This window comes from Simochromis diagramma, unplaced genomic scaffold (assembly GCF_900408965.1).
Source record: "Simochromis diagramma unplaced genomic scaffold, fSimDia1.1 OVJJ01000802.1, whole genome shotgun sequence".
Lineage (NCBI taxonomy): Eukaryota > Metazoa > Chordata > Actinopteri > Cichliformes > Cichlidae > Simochromis > Simochromis diagramma.
This window is the reverse complement of record NW_024387492.1, coordinates 18,511,500-18,533,598: the sequence shown is the minus strand read 5'-3', so window position 1 is coordinate 18,533,598 and position 22,099 is coordinate 18,511,500. Positions and strand designations below refer to the sequence as shown.

The window sequence follows — 22,099 nt, the reverse complement described above, 5'->3', positions numbered from 1 at the left end:
TTTTATAAATATTAATATACATATGAAGCAGAGTGAGAGAATACCGAAAGTTTAAAGAAAGTCTTTATCAAAGCAAAAAGAACTTCCTACATGAATTCAAATGTACTTGATTTTTCTGATTAGATGGAACAGAGTAGCAGGTAAGTGTATTTACCTGCAGAAGTGTTCGAGGTTTCACAGAACACAGATTTTTGAGGGAAAACTACAGAAAACTGGATACTTGTTCCTCTTTGACATACCTACATATAGTAATTAACAAGGCTACCATAGAGATTTAAGGTGAATCTGAGTATGTTCTGTTAGTAAAATATTGCATGTATATTCTAGTTCTGACTCCATCTTACTTTGAGAAAGATCTGTAGCTCCTGGGACTGTGTGTGCTGCAGGATGTCTGGTTGCAAGTGCTTAAATATGGTCACACACATGTAAACCTGGTAGTCAGGACCCATCACCACACAGGTGCAAATATAGTGGCAGATCTCTGTCCAGTCCAGGTAGTTCCAGAAACACTGACTCAGCCAATGGAGGCACATCTGTAGTGGAAAAAAAAAAAGAGAAAAAACAAACGTTATTAGGATTTCAAGCTGACAAATCGCGAACCCCACATGTAATTAAAAGTGTTCTGCTCTACAACAACAGCAAACTATGAGTTTGGCAGCTATTGTAACTACATAAAAAAAGAAATATGTTACTCAAACATCTCATCCTTAATATCTTTTCAGCTTTTCTTTAATTAGTTTTGTCGATCAAATATTTAAAAACAAACCAACTTAACACATAACTTTGCACAGTATCTCGTTTCTGAACCGAGCTTGTTCAAGCATTTAATTAAACTGGTATAAATCCACCAGACAATTAAATGTAAATAAGGAGAACATAAATGATAAGCAAACACAGAAAAATATTTACATGTAGTTACAAAACCATGGAAGCACAAATGATAAATATTAAGTCATGTTTATCTGAAAGGCACCCATCTACTACAATTATCTAAAGTTATCTGTTTCATACTATATATGTGCGTTTGTGAGATCTGAATATCATCATTGGGAACTAACTAGTCTTTGTTCGTATTGCAGGTTATTTCTCTCTTTTTGCCTTGCAATGAAACAAAAGGTATGTTAATATAAACACATGGATACAAGATGTAGCTCAATAACTACAAAAAGGCACTTGTGCTAGGCAATTCAGCACATCCATGTCTAATAAACAACAGCTTCTACTACATTTACTATAAAGCTGAAAACCTGTTTAAATTTCTATTTACACACAAAGTGAAAAAAAATGGTTGATAATCCCTTAAAAGACGCATTTGCATGGTTGGGTTTATGGACAATGAGTTTACATTTCTTGTGCAAGTGTCTAAATGTATTTCAGCTTTCTGAGTCTTCCAGGAAACATGTTTACTTTGAGAGTGAAAAAATATTCACAAACTCTCAGCAGACATTAATATTGAGGTTGCATTATGGGACAAAGAGACATGGAGATGCATGCTAATGTTTACTTCTCCAGTTGATGACTGAGTTAAAATTAGTGACCTTAATGCAGTGGTTCATGATGGGATTCCCACCTGATCTCAGTGAAAAGAACACAGAGTTCTACATCATCTTTAGAAAAGAGCGTGTTTACCAACTGATGACATAGGCCGAATGTTAATTTTAAAAAGTTAGATATATTTACAGCAGTGTATTTTTCCAAATCTTAACAGAGTCCCTAAATTCAGTAAATATATACTGAACAACAGCAGCACAGTGGTGCTGTGGTTAGCATTGTTGCTTCACAGCAAGAAGGTTCTGGGTACGAATCCAGCATCTGTCCAGGGCCCATCTGTGCTGATTGAATGTGAGTGCAAATGGTTGTCTGTGTTAGCCCTGTGACAGACTGGCAACCTATCCAGGGTGTACCCCTCCTCTCGCCGCTCTGGGATAGGCTTCAGCCCCAAGACCCAGACCTGTTTTATCAAATCAATCAACAAAGTCTCTGTGAAACCTGAATATAAATATTGTAACATTCAACATTATAACTACTAAGATTGAAAAACTGAGGCATTATGGAATAGCGGTTACTCAATTATGCTAATCACTATTTTTGTCAGTTTTGAGGGAAAACAAATCATGCATCTATTTAAAAGGAGGAAAAAAAGGAATTGGGAAATTTAAGTGTAATTCAACTGAAAATTAAAAAAGCTTTTCCCCACCATGGGAGAACTTGGAAAGTAGCCACAGATGTGTTGACATGGGATAAACCCCCAGACACAGAAAATGTAAGAAATTAAACAAATAGCACCTCTGTTCCAGTCAGTACTTGCTCACTGTCTATCATCTGTCTATCATCATTTGAGCTTTTTGGATGAAGCAAAGACACACAGCTGTAAAGAAGAGCAGTGCACTGGATTTATATTAAAAATCAAATTGCAGAACCATGTAGGGAAAAAAAAAAGCAAATAATAATTATTATTTTCATTATTACCTAATCACTAATAACGGGCCTGTCTGGTAGTTTTTGCTAACTTTTTAAAATTCAAGTGGGAAAACAGGTGAAACAATTGCTATTTTTCCCCAGGATTAGATGTTCGAGCAAATTCACCCATGCAATTAGTGCAATGCTCATGCAATGCAAAAAAAGAAACTGACTTTGCGGACCTCATTTAACTTGAAGAATATTAAACTTTATGCCTGCAAATCCTGCACATGACAATATACCTCTGCAATGATGTAAAGTCAGGATTCCTTCAGGTCTTTGCTAGTAAAGGTGGTTCTGCAAGCTACTGAATCATGGGGTGTAGTTAGTTTTTCACATGACTACAAAGAGTCCACATGACTTTACATATCCTCAACTCATAAACCTTAATCTCAGCTCTGCTGTGCTTGAATACAACTGGGATATTGTTAGCAGCCTTTAGCCTTACTGAACTAGACATCCTCACTGTGTATCCAGTTTCACAAACTGTGCATTAGCCACTATGTTCGCAAACAACATAACTCTGCTCAAGCGTATAGAAATGCATAACCCATGCCCCATAAACCAGATTACAATTGCTCCCTCCTCCACTAAACTCTAATCAAAACACTGACACTCTAATTTGTGTGTTGTAATAACAACAGGGAATGATTGGCTCCATGCTGCCCTTACACACTCTTGTGGAAAACAAGTAAACAGACAAATACAGTGTTCTTACTGCGATTGTAAATCTATCCAAGGTTTTCCAAGTGCATCTTATTTCCTTTTAGCCCAAACTCGAGAGCATAAGGTGAATGTAAATCTATTTATTTATTCATTCATTTTAACATTTCTTCTCCCAAATATCTGAACTGACAACTACAAGTGAGGCCACAGCGGAGTCAGAAACACCCCAACCAAAAGTAAGCATTGCAAATATCCGCTATTAGGGGTCTCCATTCAGTGATGCACGGAAGACCTTAAATAGTGTTGCAATTCTGTTTTACCGTCTTTCAGCTCAATGTTTTGGTTTGAATGCCCTTAACATCACTGCTCTGAATGCGTTTTCATGAATTTGTTGTTTAATTTTATTGTTACAACGAGATTTTTAAAGTAGCAGGTAAAGTGTCAACATTGTATCCGCCTCGCAAACTGGTAGATACCAAAACCGAGAAACAGAGAGATGAGAACAACTACTTCAAATTCTTGAGGGAAACAGGAATGTGATCCAATTAATCCGGCTCTGTGTCTTACATTCACCTAACATTTTATGTCAATGTTGTGTTTATGGCTTCTTTTTTCTGCACTCCATCTACAGTGGAGTGCTTCAGCTAACTTGTCTTCTAAAACTTCTAGCCTTTATGGGGCAACATTGTTAAGTATTTGGGGTCATGTTTCTGTAAGTGTTTGGGGAATAATTAACTACCTTTAGCTCAATTTTTGGGTGTCAACTAACTCCAGAGGTGATGCTGAGGAGAGCTTCAGATTCATGTCACAACTTTCTGTAGTTTTGCTGCACATGATTTTCACTCTGCAGAATGACCTTAGAAGACCTTAGACACTTACTAATGCTTTGTTTCATGATACCTGTCACAAACACTCCCGATTCAAACGTTAAAACCTTCTGCAGATGGATTTTGAATGACTTCTGTGTCCACGTTCACACACAGACATTTGAATACACCCTTTACTGTATGATCGTCAGAGGCTTCTAATGCTTCATTTGCCACTGCTGCTTTGTCAGGATTTTAAAGTTCAAACTTTTGAAATAGAGTTTTCCATTTTTCACTGAAGAACAGGAGCCCATTATCGCCTTGAACAGCAAAGAGACCAGCTGAATGTTAACGCATTACTCCACCCCGGAGACGACGGGTTCAGATCTTTGATGCAAATGTGGCGACTCTTATAAGCACGCGTTCATTGTGTGAGCCTTCACTGTCAACTAGAGACACGCGGAAGACGAGATCAAACATGAGAGCGTTCAAGGTGAAAATGCTTTTCGTACCTCGTTGTTTGCGTTAGAGAAAAGAAGCATGGAGGAGAAGAGTTCTAACTTTTCAACTGCTCTGGTATTTAAAAACAAAGGGAAAAGGTTTCAATGTCAAAGCTGTATTGTGGTATTTTAAATTCGACTTAAGTCAAAGCAAAATGAAAAAGGAGGTCAATTACAGGGCAAGAACAAGTATGGTTATGAAAGGTTTTGCAACCTGATTTATTAAATATATACAGCATCCAAAAAACTTAACAGACTGTTGTCTGTCTTGCTGTAGATAGTTGCAGTCTAGCTGAAACTGAACATTTCTGTTCCAAATTCAGTTTCTTTTATTCCTTCCATTAATATTCATGATTATCCTTTGTTGATCTAAGAAAACCAAGGTTATTACTCCAAGATACCAAACTATTCCTTATTTGAAAACTAAAAGACTGCAGCCAAGAAAATATTATCTTCACAGACTTCATTAGCCTGACTTTAACTTTCTGTGACTCCTAATGATGTGAGTCTGTGTTCACATTATCACTTCAGTTAGTTACATAGTGTATTTGGTTTCAGCAGCAGTTTTTAAGCAAACCTTCTCTACTTTGCTGCTTGAATTTTATGACAGAAATCAGTTGTGTTCGTTGGGTTTGTATGACCTTAACAATTCGCAGTGTGTATCTGATATCATTGTGGATTTTTGATAGTTACATATTTTTTTCCTTCCCAACAGGTCTGCTTGATAGGAAACCACGCAAGTGTGCAGTGCACAGCTCAGACTGTAAAAACTAATACAGTTAAATAGCTGTTAGGGGACAGAATAAAAACCAACAGTGGTGAACACAATAAACACCTAAACTAGTTTTGGAATGCTAAACATGGCACTGCTACAGTACATTTAAATTATATGGACTTCAGGTCTTAGCAGAATGCATAATACTGTTAATAAAGTGAGAGCAAGTCACAGGGAGAGTGTGCAAGATTTTGTTCCTAGTTTAAGAATATTTAATCTTTAACATTTACCCATAATACAGCAGAAAATGAGTAGAGAGCATAATTTAAAATTCATGCTTCACCAACAATGATTGAGCTGTCATATTAAGAATCCAGTGGAAACTGATCTTTTTTTGCCACTGAAACATTACATATGCATTGTGTTTTAAAACAAAAGACTGAAATTATACTAGCAATGGTTTTAGTTTTCCCCTCAAATATATCAGTAAAACCTTTAAGCTGCAAAGTTTGCAAAGTCATTCTGGTTAATGACCAGTCTGGTTTGTGTGTTTCAGAGGCTCTGAAGGCCCTAAAGCAGAACTGGCAGACATAAGCCTGCAGAGTAAGCCAATAGTGAAATCTGTAGATGGCAGATAAATAGTAGATAAATGTCCCTTTCTACCTCTATGAGGAGCAATTCTGCTTGTGATCCTATGGCACTCTACTTTTATATCACTCTAAAAATAATAAGGTGCACAAGGAGATTATCTTTATGGGGAAATTGGACAAATTTTAATCAGGTATTATGTGTGAATTTGCTAAATGTCATAAAACTATGACATTTAGTTTTAATAAAAATTAAAATCAAGAAACTGAAAACATGCTGATTTACAAATGTGCTGGATCAAACTGGGAATTTTGAAATCTGTTAATAGATAATACCTGTGATGGGGTGAAACCAGACATCTTGAAGGCAGAGTGGACTAGAGGAACTTCAGCTTTCAGCAGCATCTCCACGTAGTGAGCTGTGCACCAGTAGACAGGAGGGATTCCTGATTCAGCCACTTCCTTAGGAAAATGGATCTGTCACAACAAAAACATCTTGATGTCATGACTTTTCTTGGTAATGATTTCGAAATAATGTTAGATCATACTTACACAACTGAGAAATATATATATATAAAAAAAGCAAAAAGAGTATTTGCAAGCTCTAATTTTTGTATTCAATGCTGCTATGCGGAAAAAGTCTTCTTAACAATCAGAAACAGCATGCGGTGTGCACAGCCATGTGCCGGTGTGCGTGTTAACAGTGTGCATTCATGCCCACATTTCCTCCATTTGTCTCTGCCTCTTAATTATTTGTGCCCTTTTAAATTTCCGTGATATCGATGAAATCGACCACTTTGTGAAGGCCAACCGCTGCGTGAGATATTCAGCAGTTGTATCTACATCAAATGCACTGAGAGCAAAAAAACACGTTCGGTCTAATCCCATTGTGCCGTAATTGACTTTGACGACAGAAGATGAGATGATAGAGGCTGGTATAATGATAGCAAAGTTAATCTCAGCACCTCAGCTCTCCTCCGCAATTTCGAATGATTGAAACTAGACTTCATTGTAAACTTCTTCCCCTCAGCTGAACTCTTTCCCTCAATTATACTTACACAACCTTTTTATTTCATATCCTGTTTTCCTGTTTTTCTTTCCTGCTGTCTCGCAGCCTAAACCTGAAAGTCATGAAAAAGATGATTTATCTCCTTTTATTCATGTTTTCATTTCCAAGTTTGTTTTTTCTTTTGTTGTTGGGATTAAATGAGGACAACACAGAGACAGCCTTTCAAGCTGTTTGAAATTTGAAGGAGCAGTGTCTTGTACACAGCTCATCCAGAGTATGTAGGACTGAGGGGCAGGGACAGCATGGAGTACTATGTCCAGTAAAGCCACACATGACAATGTTTTAGATGGAAATTCACCACAGGGATCACTGTAGACAAAAATATGATTCTGTAATGTTTGAACTTCACTTCTGTAGGAGGTTTTTTTTTTTCCAAAGATTTATTTTGGTCCTGTATTATTTTTATGATAAGATAACAGCGCAGGCAGGAGCGAAGGGACCGAAACCAGGAAATGGCCTTGGACAGAACTGAACCCAGGCTCAAAGGCAACCTAAAGTAGCCTTTTAGCATACGGGTCACCCAATTAAGCCACAGACAAATGAATGCCCAGATGCAGGGGTTGCTGAGGGAATAAAAGAACAACAAAAAAGAGTTTGTCCTTTCTTACTTAACAGAAGTCATTTTCCTCTCAGTTCTTGCCAAAACGTAAATATTTTTAATCATAGTGTAAGTGATTTTCCTCTTTTTTGGAAGTGGGAGGAAAAGACTATAATGCCTGTTTTACATTTACTCCAAAAGCGGCCCCAAAACTTCTTGATACCATGTCAAAGAAGTCACAGGCGTGTGAATTCTTGAAAAATGTATACCAAGAAAGTCAAAATGTAAAGTTTGCAGCAGTTTACATAACACAGATCTAAAACATGTTCTATCAATTAAAAAGATCTAGGCTAACAAGTCTGTGTTAGGAATTGTTAGCCACAAACATGTTTCAGCTAATAGGTGTTCCAGTGTCTGTAGCTAAATGACCTAAATGTAAAGCGCGCTACAGAATCTACAGAGATTCAAGCATAGATAGGCTCAGAGATGATAAGAGGAATAAACCTCCCTACATGTAGACATTTATGTCAAAGTGGAGGGCATGTATTGGAAGAATGCAGGAAGCCAGACAGTGATCAGGCAAATTTTCTTGTGTCGGGTTGTTTAAACAAGCTGTCTGAAGCTAACTGGCTGTTCAATTTGACTGCAGTGCTTACAGACAGTCATAATGTAAATTGTAGTTCTGAAGGCATACAGCTGTGGCCTCACCCTTCCCTACCCTTACTTATCTGTCCTAAATTTAGCAAACACAACTCAGACCTGTGTTGTTGACTGGTACGAGGCTATGCTTTGTCCACACACACTTTTCTGACCCACTCCAGCAAACCAATCCAATCTTAAATGGATCCATCCATCGTCATATGCAACACCATATTGTATGAGTCACTTCCACACACTGATAACCTGCTGCAACCTTTCTGAATACCTTTCTCTACCTAAATTCCAAAAATTACCACTTACATAACCAGCTGCTTTTAGGTGACAGTCCGTTCATCTTATCCTGGGAACACACCAGGTGCTGGTCTGTGATCTGCAGTGCGGTTTTGCTCAATTCTGGCTACAAATCGCAATGTTAGTGTTTCAGAACTGAAGTATTAAGTGGGAAAGAGGTGTTTTAGTTTGGAAATTCACTAGTTGCTCTTTGTGTCTGACTGATCAACTGCGTCCTTAACTGTTCCATGTAGTTGACCTGCTAAGAAAGCCACTACTGCCATGCTTCTATAATTTGCTGTGGCACAACTGTTGGATTTTGAAATAATTCTCTGTTACCTTGTAATGTTGTGGGTTTTTTTTGTTTTTTTGTTGCATATTTTATTTTTTTATATACATATTTTTTACATTTGTATTAAAAGCTCAGTTGTCTTGCCTGTTAGTGTCTACATTTAGTTTCCTAAATTGTAAAGATTTATGCTTTTTAACTTATTTATACTTATCTTTTTTTCTTAAAATCAGGACCGAAAATGTTTTGTCACTGCTTTTCAACCAGATTGAGTACATTTTAGATACAATTAGTGGTATTATGAAAGACCAAGTCCCGTTTTGACAAGTGAGGGGTGGCTAAGAGCAAAAAAGTGAAGGGCACTACATGCTCATATTGTAACAGTTTGTCAGTTATAAGGTAGATGTTTGTCAGATCTGGGAAATGTTTCCATATTTATGCACGGTCTATAGGCACTACTGCAGGGTAACCTAATTATTTACATTTAAATACTATTAAATATGTAATTGTACTCACTTTACCGTAGTTGTACTCACCGATGCATGTATCCTGGCTGGCCAGATGAAGGCAGAGGTGAGCAGAGAGGAGAGACTGACTAACAAACATAAAGACTTTTCCATGTTTCCGGCCATGATGAGGAACACTGTACAGGCTAGCCAGTCATGACCTGGATAACCTTCCTGGTGAGTTACTGGTTTCAAAGTTAAAGATCCAAAAATGGCTAGTAAAAAATATACACAGATTTCAAAGTCTTAGACATGTTCAGCAAACATTGTGATAACATGAGTATTTTTGACAAACACAAATTATTTTTTAATCAGAAATAAACAGAAATACAAATAACTAACTAGATGTGCATTTTATTAACCACTTGTAAAGCTTAAATTAAGAGATTTTGTTTGTGTTTTAAAGGATCCATAAATATTGTCTCTGTGTCAGAAGACACGAGCGCTCATAATGGGTTGAATAAAGCGCAAGGCTAATACCAGTTTGATGTCAGCTGACACTGGTGCCAGTGAGTGTTATCTACAGAGTGAGTAACAGTCAATTAACCACGATACACCATCAGCTTTGTCACAGCTGAAAAAACAGACTGTAAAGACCCAGTTCTGTCTAGTGTCAGATTCTGAAGGTATTACATGAAAAAATCTTAACCCACAGCCACTGGCAAACTGATACAAACATATAATTCTTGTCATTTTTGTCTTAATAAGCAGGAGTGGCTGCTTTACATTGTGAACGCAACATTGCACGGACACTGAGCAGCATACTTTAAAAAAAGAAAAACAGCAAACAGGATTTGCAATCAGGCTCCAAGGTTAAAGCTTCCTTTCATCAAGTACGTCTCGAGTGGTTTATTCAGGCTCTGCAGCATTACTCATTAAATTCAGTTCATTTAGACGTTTGATAATTTCATTCAAACCCTGCTGGCAGCAAATAACTGCGCTGATATGCGAGTCTCTGTCCTGTTCCAGGAGAACTGTGGGCCGATTAATCGGGAGTGAGAACACAAACTGGCTCGTCTCCAGAAAACAACCCCAGGCCTATCAACACTTGCTGCTTTTTATGTCTTTCTGCTGAGTTGCTCCCTTTGAACACTGTCACCGTTTAATTTTTCTTTAGGTTAAAATGTACACAGAGAGATTTATTTACATCTTCCCACCGAAAGATTCTCTACATTTCTGCCACAAAGATATCACAGGAGAAAGTTTTAACGAGAAAAAAGACTAAATGAGCAAATTTCTTCATTTATTACATTGAAATCTATTACTTTTAGTTCATTTCCTGTGAACTCTACGGAAAAAAGCATGTACCTTCCCTTCAGCATGTTAATTTTAAACTAATTAATCTTATAAAATGATGTTAATTCTTCACACCAATGCCAGAAAAAAGACAACAGCAGCCTTGATCTGCTTTAAGAATCTACATTCTCATTTCTTAGTAATAGTTTTAAAGGGTACCTATGATCGTTTTCCTTATTTTTTGTCAGATATACACTGTTACTGTGGTGAACGGTCACTTTGAACACAGCCAAAGCTTCAAATAATGAGGTCAGTGTACAAATATTCCCACTGAGCCAAAAGCTCAGGCTTCGGATGGCTCTAAATGCTCCATTTCAGACAGTGTTTTTTTCTGTTCTTGGCTCTGTATCGTGGCAAAACTGGGGATTTTGCCATAATGCCTGGTCATCTCAGGCGCTCGGCTTGGTCTATGACCGTAGAAGCCCCTCCCTCCTGCTGTTCAATGCTGTTTGCAAAGGGGAGCCAATCAGAAGACAGGTGGCTTCACCGCTGAGGAGCTAAAATGTTTTTTTGTGACAGATCATAACCTGAATGACTCCAACAGCTTTCTAATTGCTTTTTTTAATGTATCATGCAAATCTACTCTAACAGAGTCCAAGAATAAAAACGTGAAGCTCAAAATAACCATAAAGCACCTCTTTAAATAACTACATTTATATTTAATGCTTAACCTTTGAACCAACACAGATAAGAAGTCATAAAGCTGTTAAAAAAAAACAAAAACAAAAAAACAGTAATGCATTATTCTGAGCAAACTCTGTTCAGTGAGCAGACAGGGACAAACAACCGAAACCCAAAGTGTCTGTTTTGTAAGAACCCAAAGGTCTTACTTTTTAGACCAATTTCAAAATTGTTAATACAGAAACATATTCGTGTTTTGCCATGTTTTGACTGGATCCTGTAACAGACTGAAGAAATTGCCTTAGATTTGCATCTGAATGACAAGCATTTGAGTTCTTTATATCATTGTTAAGAAAAGGCAAAGACGGGACTCCTTTGTGGATACCCAGTTAAAAGAACTGGAGGATGGCTGTCTGCATTAAAGCTCAATAATGAGGACCAAATCCACAGAAACACAGAAACTTGACACTAACTGTGCATGCTGATAGTTCCATCGGCTTTGATTATCAGTTAAAGATGTCAGCGAGTGCATGATGGGAAGAAACATCTTTTTTCAGCTTAGATGTGTGGAGTGGTTTGGCATTTATTTGTAGCCTGTTTTAAAGTCAGCAAGGCATGTTATTGGTGACAGTGAAAGTGTGAGGATTTGAAATGTGGTCAAACGGGTACAATCTGTCCCAATTTTGCCTTATCCTGTTAATGGAAATGTCTGGACAACCTTGGTTTGAACTTCATTATTTAAAGAATATTTGGAGGTCACACAATCACCACTGTATTATTACACCTTGAGCCGCCTTAATTCTTTGTAGCACAGAATTAACAAACATTTCTCAGATTTTTGGGCCATACTGACATAAGAGCATGGCACAGTTGCTGCAGATCTGTCAGCTGCGCTTCCGTGATGTTAATTTCCCATTCCACCTCATCCCAAAGGTGTTCTATGGGATTGAGGTCTGGTGACTGTGGAGGCTATTTGACAACAGCCAACTCATAGAATAGTCGCATAGAAGAAACCAGTTTCCAATGATCTAAGCTTACTGGCATTAGTGCCATTATCAATCTGAAAACACTGTGCTCATATAGAGACGGACAGCAGAAATACTGTTGCATTTAAACACATCAATACGCCACACCAGCAGGCTGAACCACTGATACAAGGCTTTCATGTTGTTTATGCCTAAAGCAGTCTGGCCATTCTCCTCTGACCTGTGGCATTATTAAGACTTTTTTTTTTTTTTTTTTTTTGCTTTTTTGGACCATTCTCTGTAGATTCGGGAGATGGTTGTGTAGCAAAATCCCAGTAGATCAGCAGTGTCTGAAAATACTCAGTCCAGCCCATCTGGCATCAGCAACCACATTCAAAGTCACTTACAGTAAAGCCCCCTTTTCCCCCCATTCTGATGCTCACTTTGAACTTATGCAGATCCTCCTGATCATCTCTGCTCGGCACTGAATTGCTTAAGCAAAAGAACTATATATTGCCTCTGTTTTATATTCATAAATTTATGACAGCGGTTGAAAGCTTAAACTACAGTGTGAATACTTAAATACAATTATAATGCAACAGTGTGAGCTGGTTAGCTTAACCACTGGCTCAACCCTCAATGACAAATGCATGCTCTTTGATAGTGATTGACAGACCGACCTCATGCATTTGTAATGGATTCTGTAAAGATATCATTTTTAAACGGACAGCTATAAATAAATCAGTTACCCCAAAGACAGGAATAACATTTTCATCTGCGATTACCTAATCACCATCAACGAAACCGAAAATCCTCGAAATAAAATATTAACTCAATCAACATCTATACCTTAGATTTAAAATTATTTCTGTTTACCTGAAAAAGTACTTCAGTTCTTTGGGTAAACTTTAGACCAAAGTTTTTGCAAATTTTTAAGTATATTAACTTTTTAATTCTTTTAGCTTAACGTGTTTTGTGTCAGAAACATTAGCATAAATCCGTTTACAGCTGCCATCTGAACACAAAGATAACCAAAAACGAGCTTCTTGCTGTCAACTCAAATGTCAGTCTGGTCTAGTACTGTAGCTTCTTTACAAACAAAATGTCAGCATTTTATATTTGTGAGGGCTCTTTATCTTCTCTCTGTGTTTTCATGTTTCAATTGTCTGCTTACAAAGGAAGCTATCTGGAGGAAAAAGGACGCCTGTCAGTTGGTATTTGGGACAAAAGAAGGTTGAACTACTCACTGAGGAGCAGATGGAGCAAGATAATCTATATTGTGTTGATCAGAGCATGAGACATGACACTCTCGGTTTCTTTTTCTTTCTTTTAAAAAGGGCGACTTGTGGCGTTCTCACACTAGACACTAGATAGCTGCTACTACAGTCACACACATATACTGTTGCCTCAGTAGCCAGAGTGGCACAAAGAAAAAGTTTGTGAAATCTTTAGAGTTGGCAAAACTTCTGTTTTGCTTATTTAAAATAATAGTGCATTATATACATACAGTGAACCTCTGCAGTAATTACTCTGCAGTAATTACTCTGCAGTAATCTGAATGCGTGGGTTGCAATGGTGCTCATCCATATAAATAAAGGCATACAAAGTCAGCCTAGAAAAAGGTTATGCTCAAGAAATACTGATGCCCAACGACAAACTGTTTACAGATGGAGGAAATTCAGGACAACTGCTCTCCTGAACAGTAGATGTCCTACAAAGACCATCGCTGTGAAACCTATAAAACTTGCTACAATCTTTGTTCATATGTTCATTATAAGAAAAACCCTGAATAAGATGGGGGAAACTGCTGCTCTCTACAAAAATATTCATATACAGTGTAGAACGCTATGTCTGAAGAAGAAACATTGAAACCTAATTTCAGCAGTCACCGCATGATGTCAGGAACATCATGGAGGGGCAAGGCCATCATTTCACCAACCAAGCAGAGGTTCGGTGATACACTGACACAAAACAGACACAAATAATTTAAAAAAAAATTCTTATTTTCCAAATTCGAGTTTTGAACTGACCAAATGCAAAAATAAAATGTTATGACAGAAGAACATTTGTCAGATGGGTGACTAACATTTACAGCCACAGTGTGTCCATTTACTGTGAATTCTTATTGTATGGACTCTGTAAAGGATACTGAGTTCTGATGAAGTTTTAACTCTCTGCGTGGACAAGAAGATCTTCACATGCTTCATTAGCAGAGCTAGGTCATTTGCAGCTTCTTCTTTCAGCAGCCTAAGGTAAATCCCATACCTGTGAATATAAATGAAATGTATGAAACACACATCTTCAAGTGCAAACCCTTTATAGATCAGTCTTCCTTTGTTTTTTAAAGTAAGTTGGTCAAATTTCCAGGTGCTGTCAAAGTCGCACTAAATGCTCCACACATCCTCTGACCTTAACACCAGCTCAAACACTGCACACCGAGAGCTTCATGGCACGGGTTTCCATTTCTGATCAGCTCCTGTATAATTCTTAATACTTTTAAGTGTCGCTGGGGTTCCTGCATTGTTAATTCTTATAGTGAACATGGCCAAAGCATCAAATAATGAGGTCTGTAACATGATGCTTGTGAGCTAAAGCTTCAACCGCACCTTGTTTAATTTTTTTTCTATTCTTGGCTCTATATTATGTCAGTGAGAAGGGATATCCTTAATATAGTGTACTCAGGTACAGCCGCCACATGTGTGCTGTTCAAACCTTCTGTTTGTAAGAAGCAACCAGTTGGAAGAAAACTGGTTTAATGAATGCAGAGTTAAATTTTAACAAGAATTATCTGGAACTGTGAAACATGCAAAGCTATGCTGCTAGATTTCAAGAATAAAATCCTGTTGGAATAATAGCTCTGCTTTTACTACTTTACTTCTTTATTACTTTTCATCTGTTTCATATCTCTTCTTTTATTTCCCCATCATTTTAAATTACTGAAATGAAAACCTATAAATTGTACTGTGAAAATATTAATTTAAAAAAAATGATCATTTCTCAGCATGACCATTTTTCTTTCAGTTCCCAGAATCACTCATGAAAGTCACATTGCCCAATGGGATACTTTATATCAAACTCAGAAATAAAGCAACATTGAAGTCTAAAGCAAATACCCCAGAGGAGCCCTCAAAACTTTATTCAAGAAGTCCAGTGTCGCAAGTAAAAGATTAATTATAATTTTATGTTCAACAACTTTTAATCGTATAACACCCACCACTCTGCGGGTAATGTTTGCACTCTGTGTTGATACCGGAATAAAAAATGTGGCACTCTGTTCTCCTGGACAGGCACAGAAACTTTTCAGCTGCAGAGCCCCCTTCGGAGTAGGTGCTCAGAAAGAGTTATATTCACTGTGTAATGTAGCAGCGGGGTGTCGTTAAAGGCAGAAGCAAGCAGTGTGAGAACAGTAACACAAGTCAGACGGTCTATTGTGGGAAAAAGAAAGAACAGAACAAGTAGTTGCACAAGTACAGGGCAGCAATATCATGAAATTCCTGTCTATTCTGCAACATGTTTGTTTCAACAAAGTGCATTTTTAAACTCACCTATCTCTGTTGTTAAGATAAGGTTATTTTTACTTAAAGCTCCTCAGTAAAATTAGGGCCCACCTCCATCCACATGACTTTGAGAGAGAGTAATTTGAAACTTTGTTACCTCTTAATTAGACTTTTGAAATTCTTTGGAGGTTGGCCCTAATCAGTCATCACAGCAGCTCGCTTTTTGACAGGTGCGCTCACATTCCACCTGTATTGGCTTCCAGTCCATTTCAGGATCAGCTTTTCACAACCATTTTGTGCCTTTCTACTTAGCTGAAGTCTTATAGCAGTGCACTTGTGCCAAAGCCCTGAAGTCTACAGACCAACTGATCTTGGATGTTCCTTGATCCAGGCTCTAAAACAGAGGCCACACTGCCTTTTCGATGTTAGCCTCTATATTTAGGGGCAAACTGCCCAGTCACTCAGTCATTATAAAACACGATTATAAACCTATTTATTTTCTCCAGCTTTCAGTTGAGCATGATTTCCTAGTTTTTATTGTGCAAGCATGGTCGTGTTTTCATTTATTCTTGTTTAATTTGAGGGTGTTTTATGTTTTTGTTCTGTATTTTAGTGCAAATTTATTGTCGATTTAGTGAGTGTTAATTATAGTATAGCATGTACTGCACTTCGGTCAGCTAAGGGTGTATTAATGTGCTGTAAAAAATAAAAACTGACTCAACTTATATATCTCACATCAGTCAGCTCTGACAATTTTCCTAATGTCGGCTAACAAAAGTGTCTCCAGCTGCTGAACTGAGAAACAAAAAAACTTTCAGTCTTCTCCCTTTTTGACTTTTGTGCACATTTGCAGCTTTAATTCATGTTGAGAGTGGACGCTGAGGTGAATTCTAATGTTACGGCTTTGAGTTCACAAGCTTGTTGAAAAATGAAAGTGAGCTTTTACATTCTTTAGATGGCTTAAATATGCTATAGGTTAAAGCGGCAAAAGCCACCTTTTTATCTTTCTCGTGGTTTTTCCAAGTGATATTACTTTTGGGACAGCAAGACCAGATTACTTTTCATTTTTTCTAGAGTAGGTGCTAAGAATAAGCAACACCTTTGTGTACAGAGAGATAAGAAAGCGGCACATACAATGAAAAGGTAGAGTGAAACAGTTGTTGTGTTTTAAACAGAGAAACCAGACCTTCAGTGATGTACTAGCTCATCCAGCTCCTAATCCATCACAATTCACAGGGTATTAACAAAGCGATAAATGTTACCTTGACCTTGAGCACAGTTTGGGTGAAGATCTGACTATTACTCTAGTAGGAATAACAACTATTGTGAATTATCGACATAAGCTCATCAGTCCTTCGACCAGATGAGCTATAAACTTGCATATTGCTTATTCACAAACGAGTAGCTACAGAGGTTTGAGTTGGGGTGAGCAAAAGAAAACATGTATGAGTGTATTCATTTGGTCTATAATGGAGATATAAAAGCAGACAAATTCCTTAGCAAGTGTAGAGCAAAGGATTGGTTTGATGTTTTGAAAAATGAAAGATGGAAACAGTTCATACTTAATGTGAAAGTAACAGAAAATATACTCTCACTCTTCTGTGCTGTAAAAATAAGACTTTATTTTCCTTTTACTTTGCAGTGGCAAACAGAACTGCATAGTGATGGAGTCCCATAGCGAAGAAAACTAAAGGCAGATAAAGCCATTACTTTCACTGCCAAGCGGCTTATATGTAGATTGGTTCTGTTTGCCTGTTTGTTTGTCAGCAGGATTACTCAAAAAGTAATTGAAGGTTTGGCATGAAAATATTTACCAGGTTGGCTCATGTTAGGAGTGATTAACTTTTGGAGTCAATTCTGATGTGGATCTGAAAATCTTTAGAAGGCGTTTGTAGAGCAAGAAAGGAAAAACATGGATATTTTGCATGGTATCTCTCTACCCATATTAAACTGAAAAAAAAAAAAAAAAGTGAGACATCGTTTTCTTGAAAAAAATATCACAAATCAATTGGAGACTCAATTTAAGCACTGTCAGTAGAAAATGTTTAGACTTGAGGGAGTGGGATCGCTCTTTTTTAACCTCCTATGAACCGAACTCTTTCATGGCATGAATTTTTAATTTCTCTTTGCTATTTGGGCTGATTGGGACCTGATGAATGTAAAAACAAAGAATTATCTTTTTACCTGATTTTGCTCTACAATGGCTGGAAATCCACATCTGAGGACATTTGTTTTACATTTCGATAGAACAGTGGCAGTATAATGTCCTCGTAACAGATATCAGGCCCTTATAGAGTTTAGTATTGTGCACAACCCAAAATGTGATGCCCACATTTGTTGATGCCAGGTCATAGGAGGTTCAGGGTGGTAAGATTATGCAATTAACTTTCCGACAGCCACTTTAATGACTGAGCCTTGCTATTCTGTTAAAACCAAACCAACTTACATCTTCAACATCAGCTCTACTTTCTCTTTAGTGCTATTTCTCCAACGTCTGCATGCTTACATGCTTAACTGAGATGCTGAACACAGTGAACTTTATGCCTGCTGAACATCAGCATGCTATTATCATTGTAAGTCAAAGATGTCAGTGTTGAGCAGAAAAGCACACCACTGCGTTAAAAGTGGTGATGCTTGTTTTCATGTGGAGCCCAGTGGTGAAGACGCGGTTATTGAAACAATTGATTAGGACCATGTCAACATTCATCAGCGCCTAATTGAAGCAAAAGTAACTGCAAAAAATTCAAACTGAGGGAGACACAGCTTCTAGTCTTTAACTATGCTTTCCCCATCCAATATGAAATGTAACTTTCTCCTCACATTCATTGTGAATGCAGACACTACAAAATAAAAATTAAGGTACATGCACGTTAGTCCCATCGCAGTGATTTAGACTCTTTTTAAGAGATACTTTAGGGTAGTTACTTCCATGGAGCTCACAGTTGAGTAATTCTAAGACTTTACTGAAATAGTTTATACGCAGCAGGCTCTCCTTCTGCTGTAAGAAGCCTAATTAAATAAGGGTTTATGAGCTAAAGAAAATCCCTTTACATACTTCAGACAGGTGTTGATTCCCAGCTGTTCCACAGATGATAATACGGCATTCTTCACAGTCTTCTCCTCTGCTATAAAACAGGATGAAAAAAAGATGTGGTTGTTATGAAGCAATGCATTTCAATGAGGTATATAAAAGAAGGTTTGGGTGGAAAACTACCTATACATTCCTAACAGCTTATATTATTGCAATGGGAAATGGAAAAACATGACAGCATATCATGAATTGCTACTTTTTAAGACACCAGAGATGTAATGTTGTGTCTGGGTAACTTTGTAGCTGGCAGTTTTACAACAGTCGTTTGGCTTTAATTGTGATGTTTGCGAGCTATTGTGACATCAAGGTGACTTGGGTAATATCAGTAAAAGTCAGCCAAGGGTAATTTAACAGCAGCATTTTGACAGTGTAGAGCAGCAGAGCAATAACTCAGGAGTTTAGGGCTGTGGCAGGGTTTTTGAAAAAAAGAAGTGAAAACTGAAGTGAGAATGCTCTTTATCTCAAGACCTTTTCTTTCTCTGTGAGTCACATGGTGAGGCTACAGCAACTGAAAATACAGGCCAGTTTTAGAGTTGTGAAAACAAAAACAGCTCGCATGCAATCAGCTCTCATGGGCTCTTACTTAGTGCCAGTATTTGTTCCAAAATCATTAAAAATATATTCGTCTTTGGAGTTGCAGTTGTCACTGTGCGGATAGAACGACAAATGAAGTAATAACAGTGGGAGGACTAACATTTTGTTTTGGAAGATGTTTCCACTGCTTGCTGGCTTTGGGGAATACCGATATTATTACATCTGTGCAAATGGATCCCCAGCTTCAGACAGTTTATGGGAGGATGATGAGAACATTTGAACAATTAATATGATGAGTATTATCCAGACACCATCAGTGGCAGGAAAAACTTTCAATTCAATTTACAGGCTAATGGTGCAGAAAAATGCACGGGAAATGATGATAACAGTAGCTGTAATCTACATATCAGAGTTATAATTCAACATTGTTGCAATCCAAATATCAAAGCTGACCAATGTGGATTAATCACAGGCCATCAAATCTTGGATTAATTGAGAAAAAATGGCTTTTGATGAGGGCATGAATCTATGCCGGGATAGCTGGTTCTGTCATTTCTCTCACTCTTCTCTCCCTATATATTAAAATCTGTGAAAACCTCTAGCTGATGGCAATTACTGTCTAATGGAGATGAATCCTCTTCTTGTTGTATTTATTCCCTCCCTGCCCATTTCTCTCTCCTCAGCATTAAGCCACCAGAGTGTATTTTGCAGTTTTTAATAACTATAATCACAATCATTTAACAAGATACACTATGAAAGGTGGCACATCTGATTTATCTCTGAGATTAGTTATGACAATTTGTACTTCGTTTAGGTGTAGTTGTGAAGCTTATGAAGAGTAATATCATGAATCTGGAGCTCTGAGTTGATTTAGTTCCCAGACTCTGTGCAATCCCCTGTGCTTCAGAGAAATTAAAACAAAAGTAATATTAAAAATAAAGAAGCCTGAAAGTGTCAGGACTTAACGAAGTGAGAGGTAGTTATGAAACCCATTTAGAGATATGAGCATACATCATTTACGACAATATATCCAAGAATGTCTTCAGCTTCAAAAATAAAGGCAGGACCAAATTAAAAAGCTCAATTTAAGAAAAGCAAGGAAATTTTGATTAACCGTGAACTAAAAAATAATAAAAATAGAAAATAAAAAATGAATCACTGAACTCACGCTAACATGCTCAGAAATTTCCAAATATCTAAGTTTTCTGCTTTTCTAACTTTTCTAGACATCATTAGACAGAGAATGCAAAAGTCAGACACAACGGTATCAAACGTTTAACCTGCCATGTCCGCGAGATTTCGGATTGCACCAGTGTGAGAACAACACAGCTAACGGTGTACATTCAGCAATAGCAAGCGCGCTGCTTCCTGCCCACTCCATCCAGGCAGTGGGCTCACCTAAACCAGTATTCGCACTTGTGTGAACCTGTCTGAAGCAGGCTATTTGCCATGATAGATGTGAGGACAGAGAAATGGAAAATTTCACAACCTGATTTTTCTGAAACTCTAAGTTCACACGTGAAAAAGACTTGAAGAACCTCATGTTTCAAAAGCACCTCCTATATTTTAGTGCTAGAAACTAAGTACAGGGAGCCTACATCTCCTATGACTAACTGTCTGACAACCACTCAAACACTCATCAAGTTTGGGGATGGCAGCAGCACATTGGTTGTGACAGCCAGCAAATGTCAGACCGCCTACAAAGAACACCTTTAAGCACCTTGTAACTCTAATATGAACCTTAAACCCAACAAGTGCTGCAGCAGGTCATTCAAACCCTGCTGCACTTGCTGGGATGTTTCTGCCGTGACATCTACCTAAAACACTGCCAGAAGAGGGAAATGCATCATGTGATTAATAACAATAATAAAAACAATTTCTTCTAACTAACCTCCATTTACAGCAACTTGCAGCATCTCAGAATGGGGGAAAGGGAATGCAATTTTGATGTTTTTCATGCAATACTTAAAAGCAGAGACTTAAAAAAGTTTGAGGATGTGGATTAAAAAATTCTTTTAAATTATTATTTTATCTGAGCAAGCATAGATCTCTGGAACATAAAAAGATGCTCCTCATGGGATGCAGTAACCCAATTTCAACAGGAAGCTGAGATAAATGAGATTGCTGGACAGCTGCCTTCAGGAGTCAGGGCCATGGCAGGTGATGAGATACAACTCTGAACGGTGAACTGAAAGCAGTTAACACTTGGCAAATGAGCCTGCTCTCTCCATACAATGGGAGCGTCAAGCTGGGCAGAATGGCTTTGACTAGTCAATGCTAAACACCACTGGGCATTTTTCCATGTCACATGCAGACAATTACACACAAATGTAACTGGCAGATTGCAGAATTCAACAAGAGTCCTGACTGCTATCTGGTCTCCTTTATGGGCTGTTGTAACTGAAGCAGAAGCTGTATTTAGTCAATGTTTATACAGAAGCAAGCCTTACAATGCAGAACCCATCTTAAAATATCTTCAGGCTCTTATCTGTCCAATTAATTTGAAGCATTACATAAATTAACTGAAATTTAATTTGTCATAGGTACACAAAAACTGTATCTACAGTATCACCAGTGAGAAAATATTTGCCCAAAAATACAGATTTAAGATCATTTTTACCCTGGAAGCTGTTGCTGTTACTGAATTCACCCATAGTATGTATTTTTATATAAAAATCCTGAACAGAAATCTATGCCTCTCTCTTATAATGTAACTCTGACAGATGTGAATTCCAGTACATCATATACGGTCAAAGTGTGTCAAAAACATCACAAAGTTCAAGCCTGCAATCTCTCCAAAAGAAAAGGACTTAAAAATATTAGCATCAACAATCTGACATGTAAAATGTGGGTGGACTATTTTCCACAACAGCTCTGTGTTAAAGAAATTATGCAAATAAGATTGTGACTGATCCTAAAAATGAAGTATTACAAAAATGTGAGGCAATATGAAAGAAAGAAAGCGGAAGTGCAAACAACTCTGATGTGTGTTTGTGAATTTAGATAAATAAATCATCAAAACAAACACC

General features: G+C 37.6%; 1 protein-coding gene across 3 annotated transcripts in view; it reads right to left on the bottom strand.

Moving 5' to 3' along the window:
* tbc1d32 (TBC1 domain family, member 32) overlaps positions 1-22,099 on the bottom strand; it is a 91,053-nt gene that overhangs the window by 10,027 nt on the left and 58,927 nt on the right. For 2 of the 3 annotated variants that reach the window (XM_040018039.1, XM_040018040.1), the window contains exons 29-33: positions 18,501-18,570; positions 14,098-14,213; positions 9,097-9,251; positions 6,071-6,211; positions 345-533 (exon numbers count right to left, since the gene is read on the bottom strand). In XM_040018039.1, coding sequence (XP_039873973.1) covers positions 345-533; positions 6,071-6,211; positions 9,097-9,251; positions 14,098-14,213; positions 18,501-18,570 — 671 coding nt within the window. The remainder of the gene's footprint in view (positions 1-344; positions 534-6,070; positions 6,212-9,096; positions 9,252-14,097; positions 14,214-18,500; positions 18,571-22,099) is intronic. The other variant, XM_040018041.1, reaches the window with a different exon arrangement.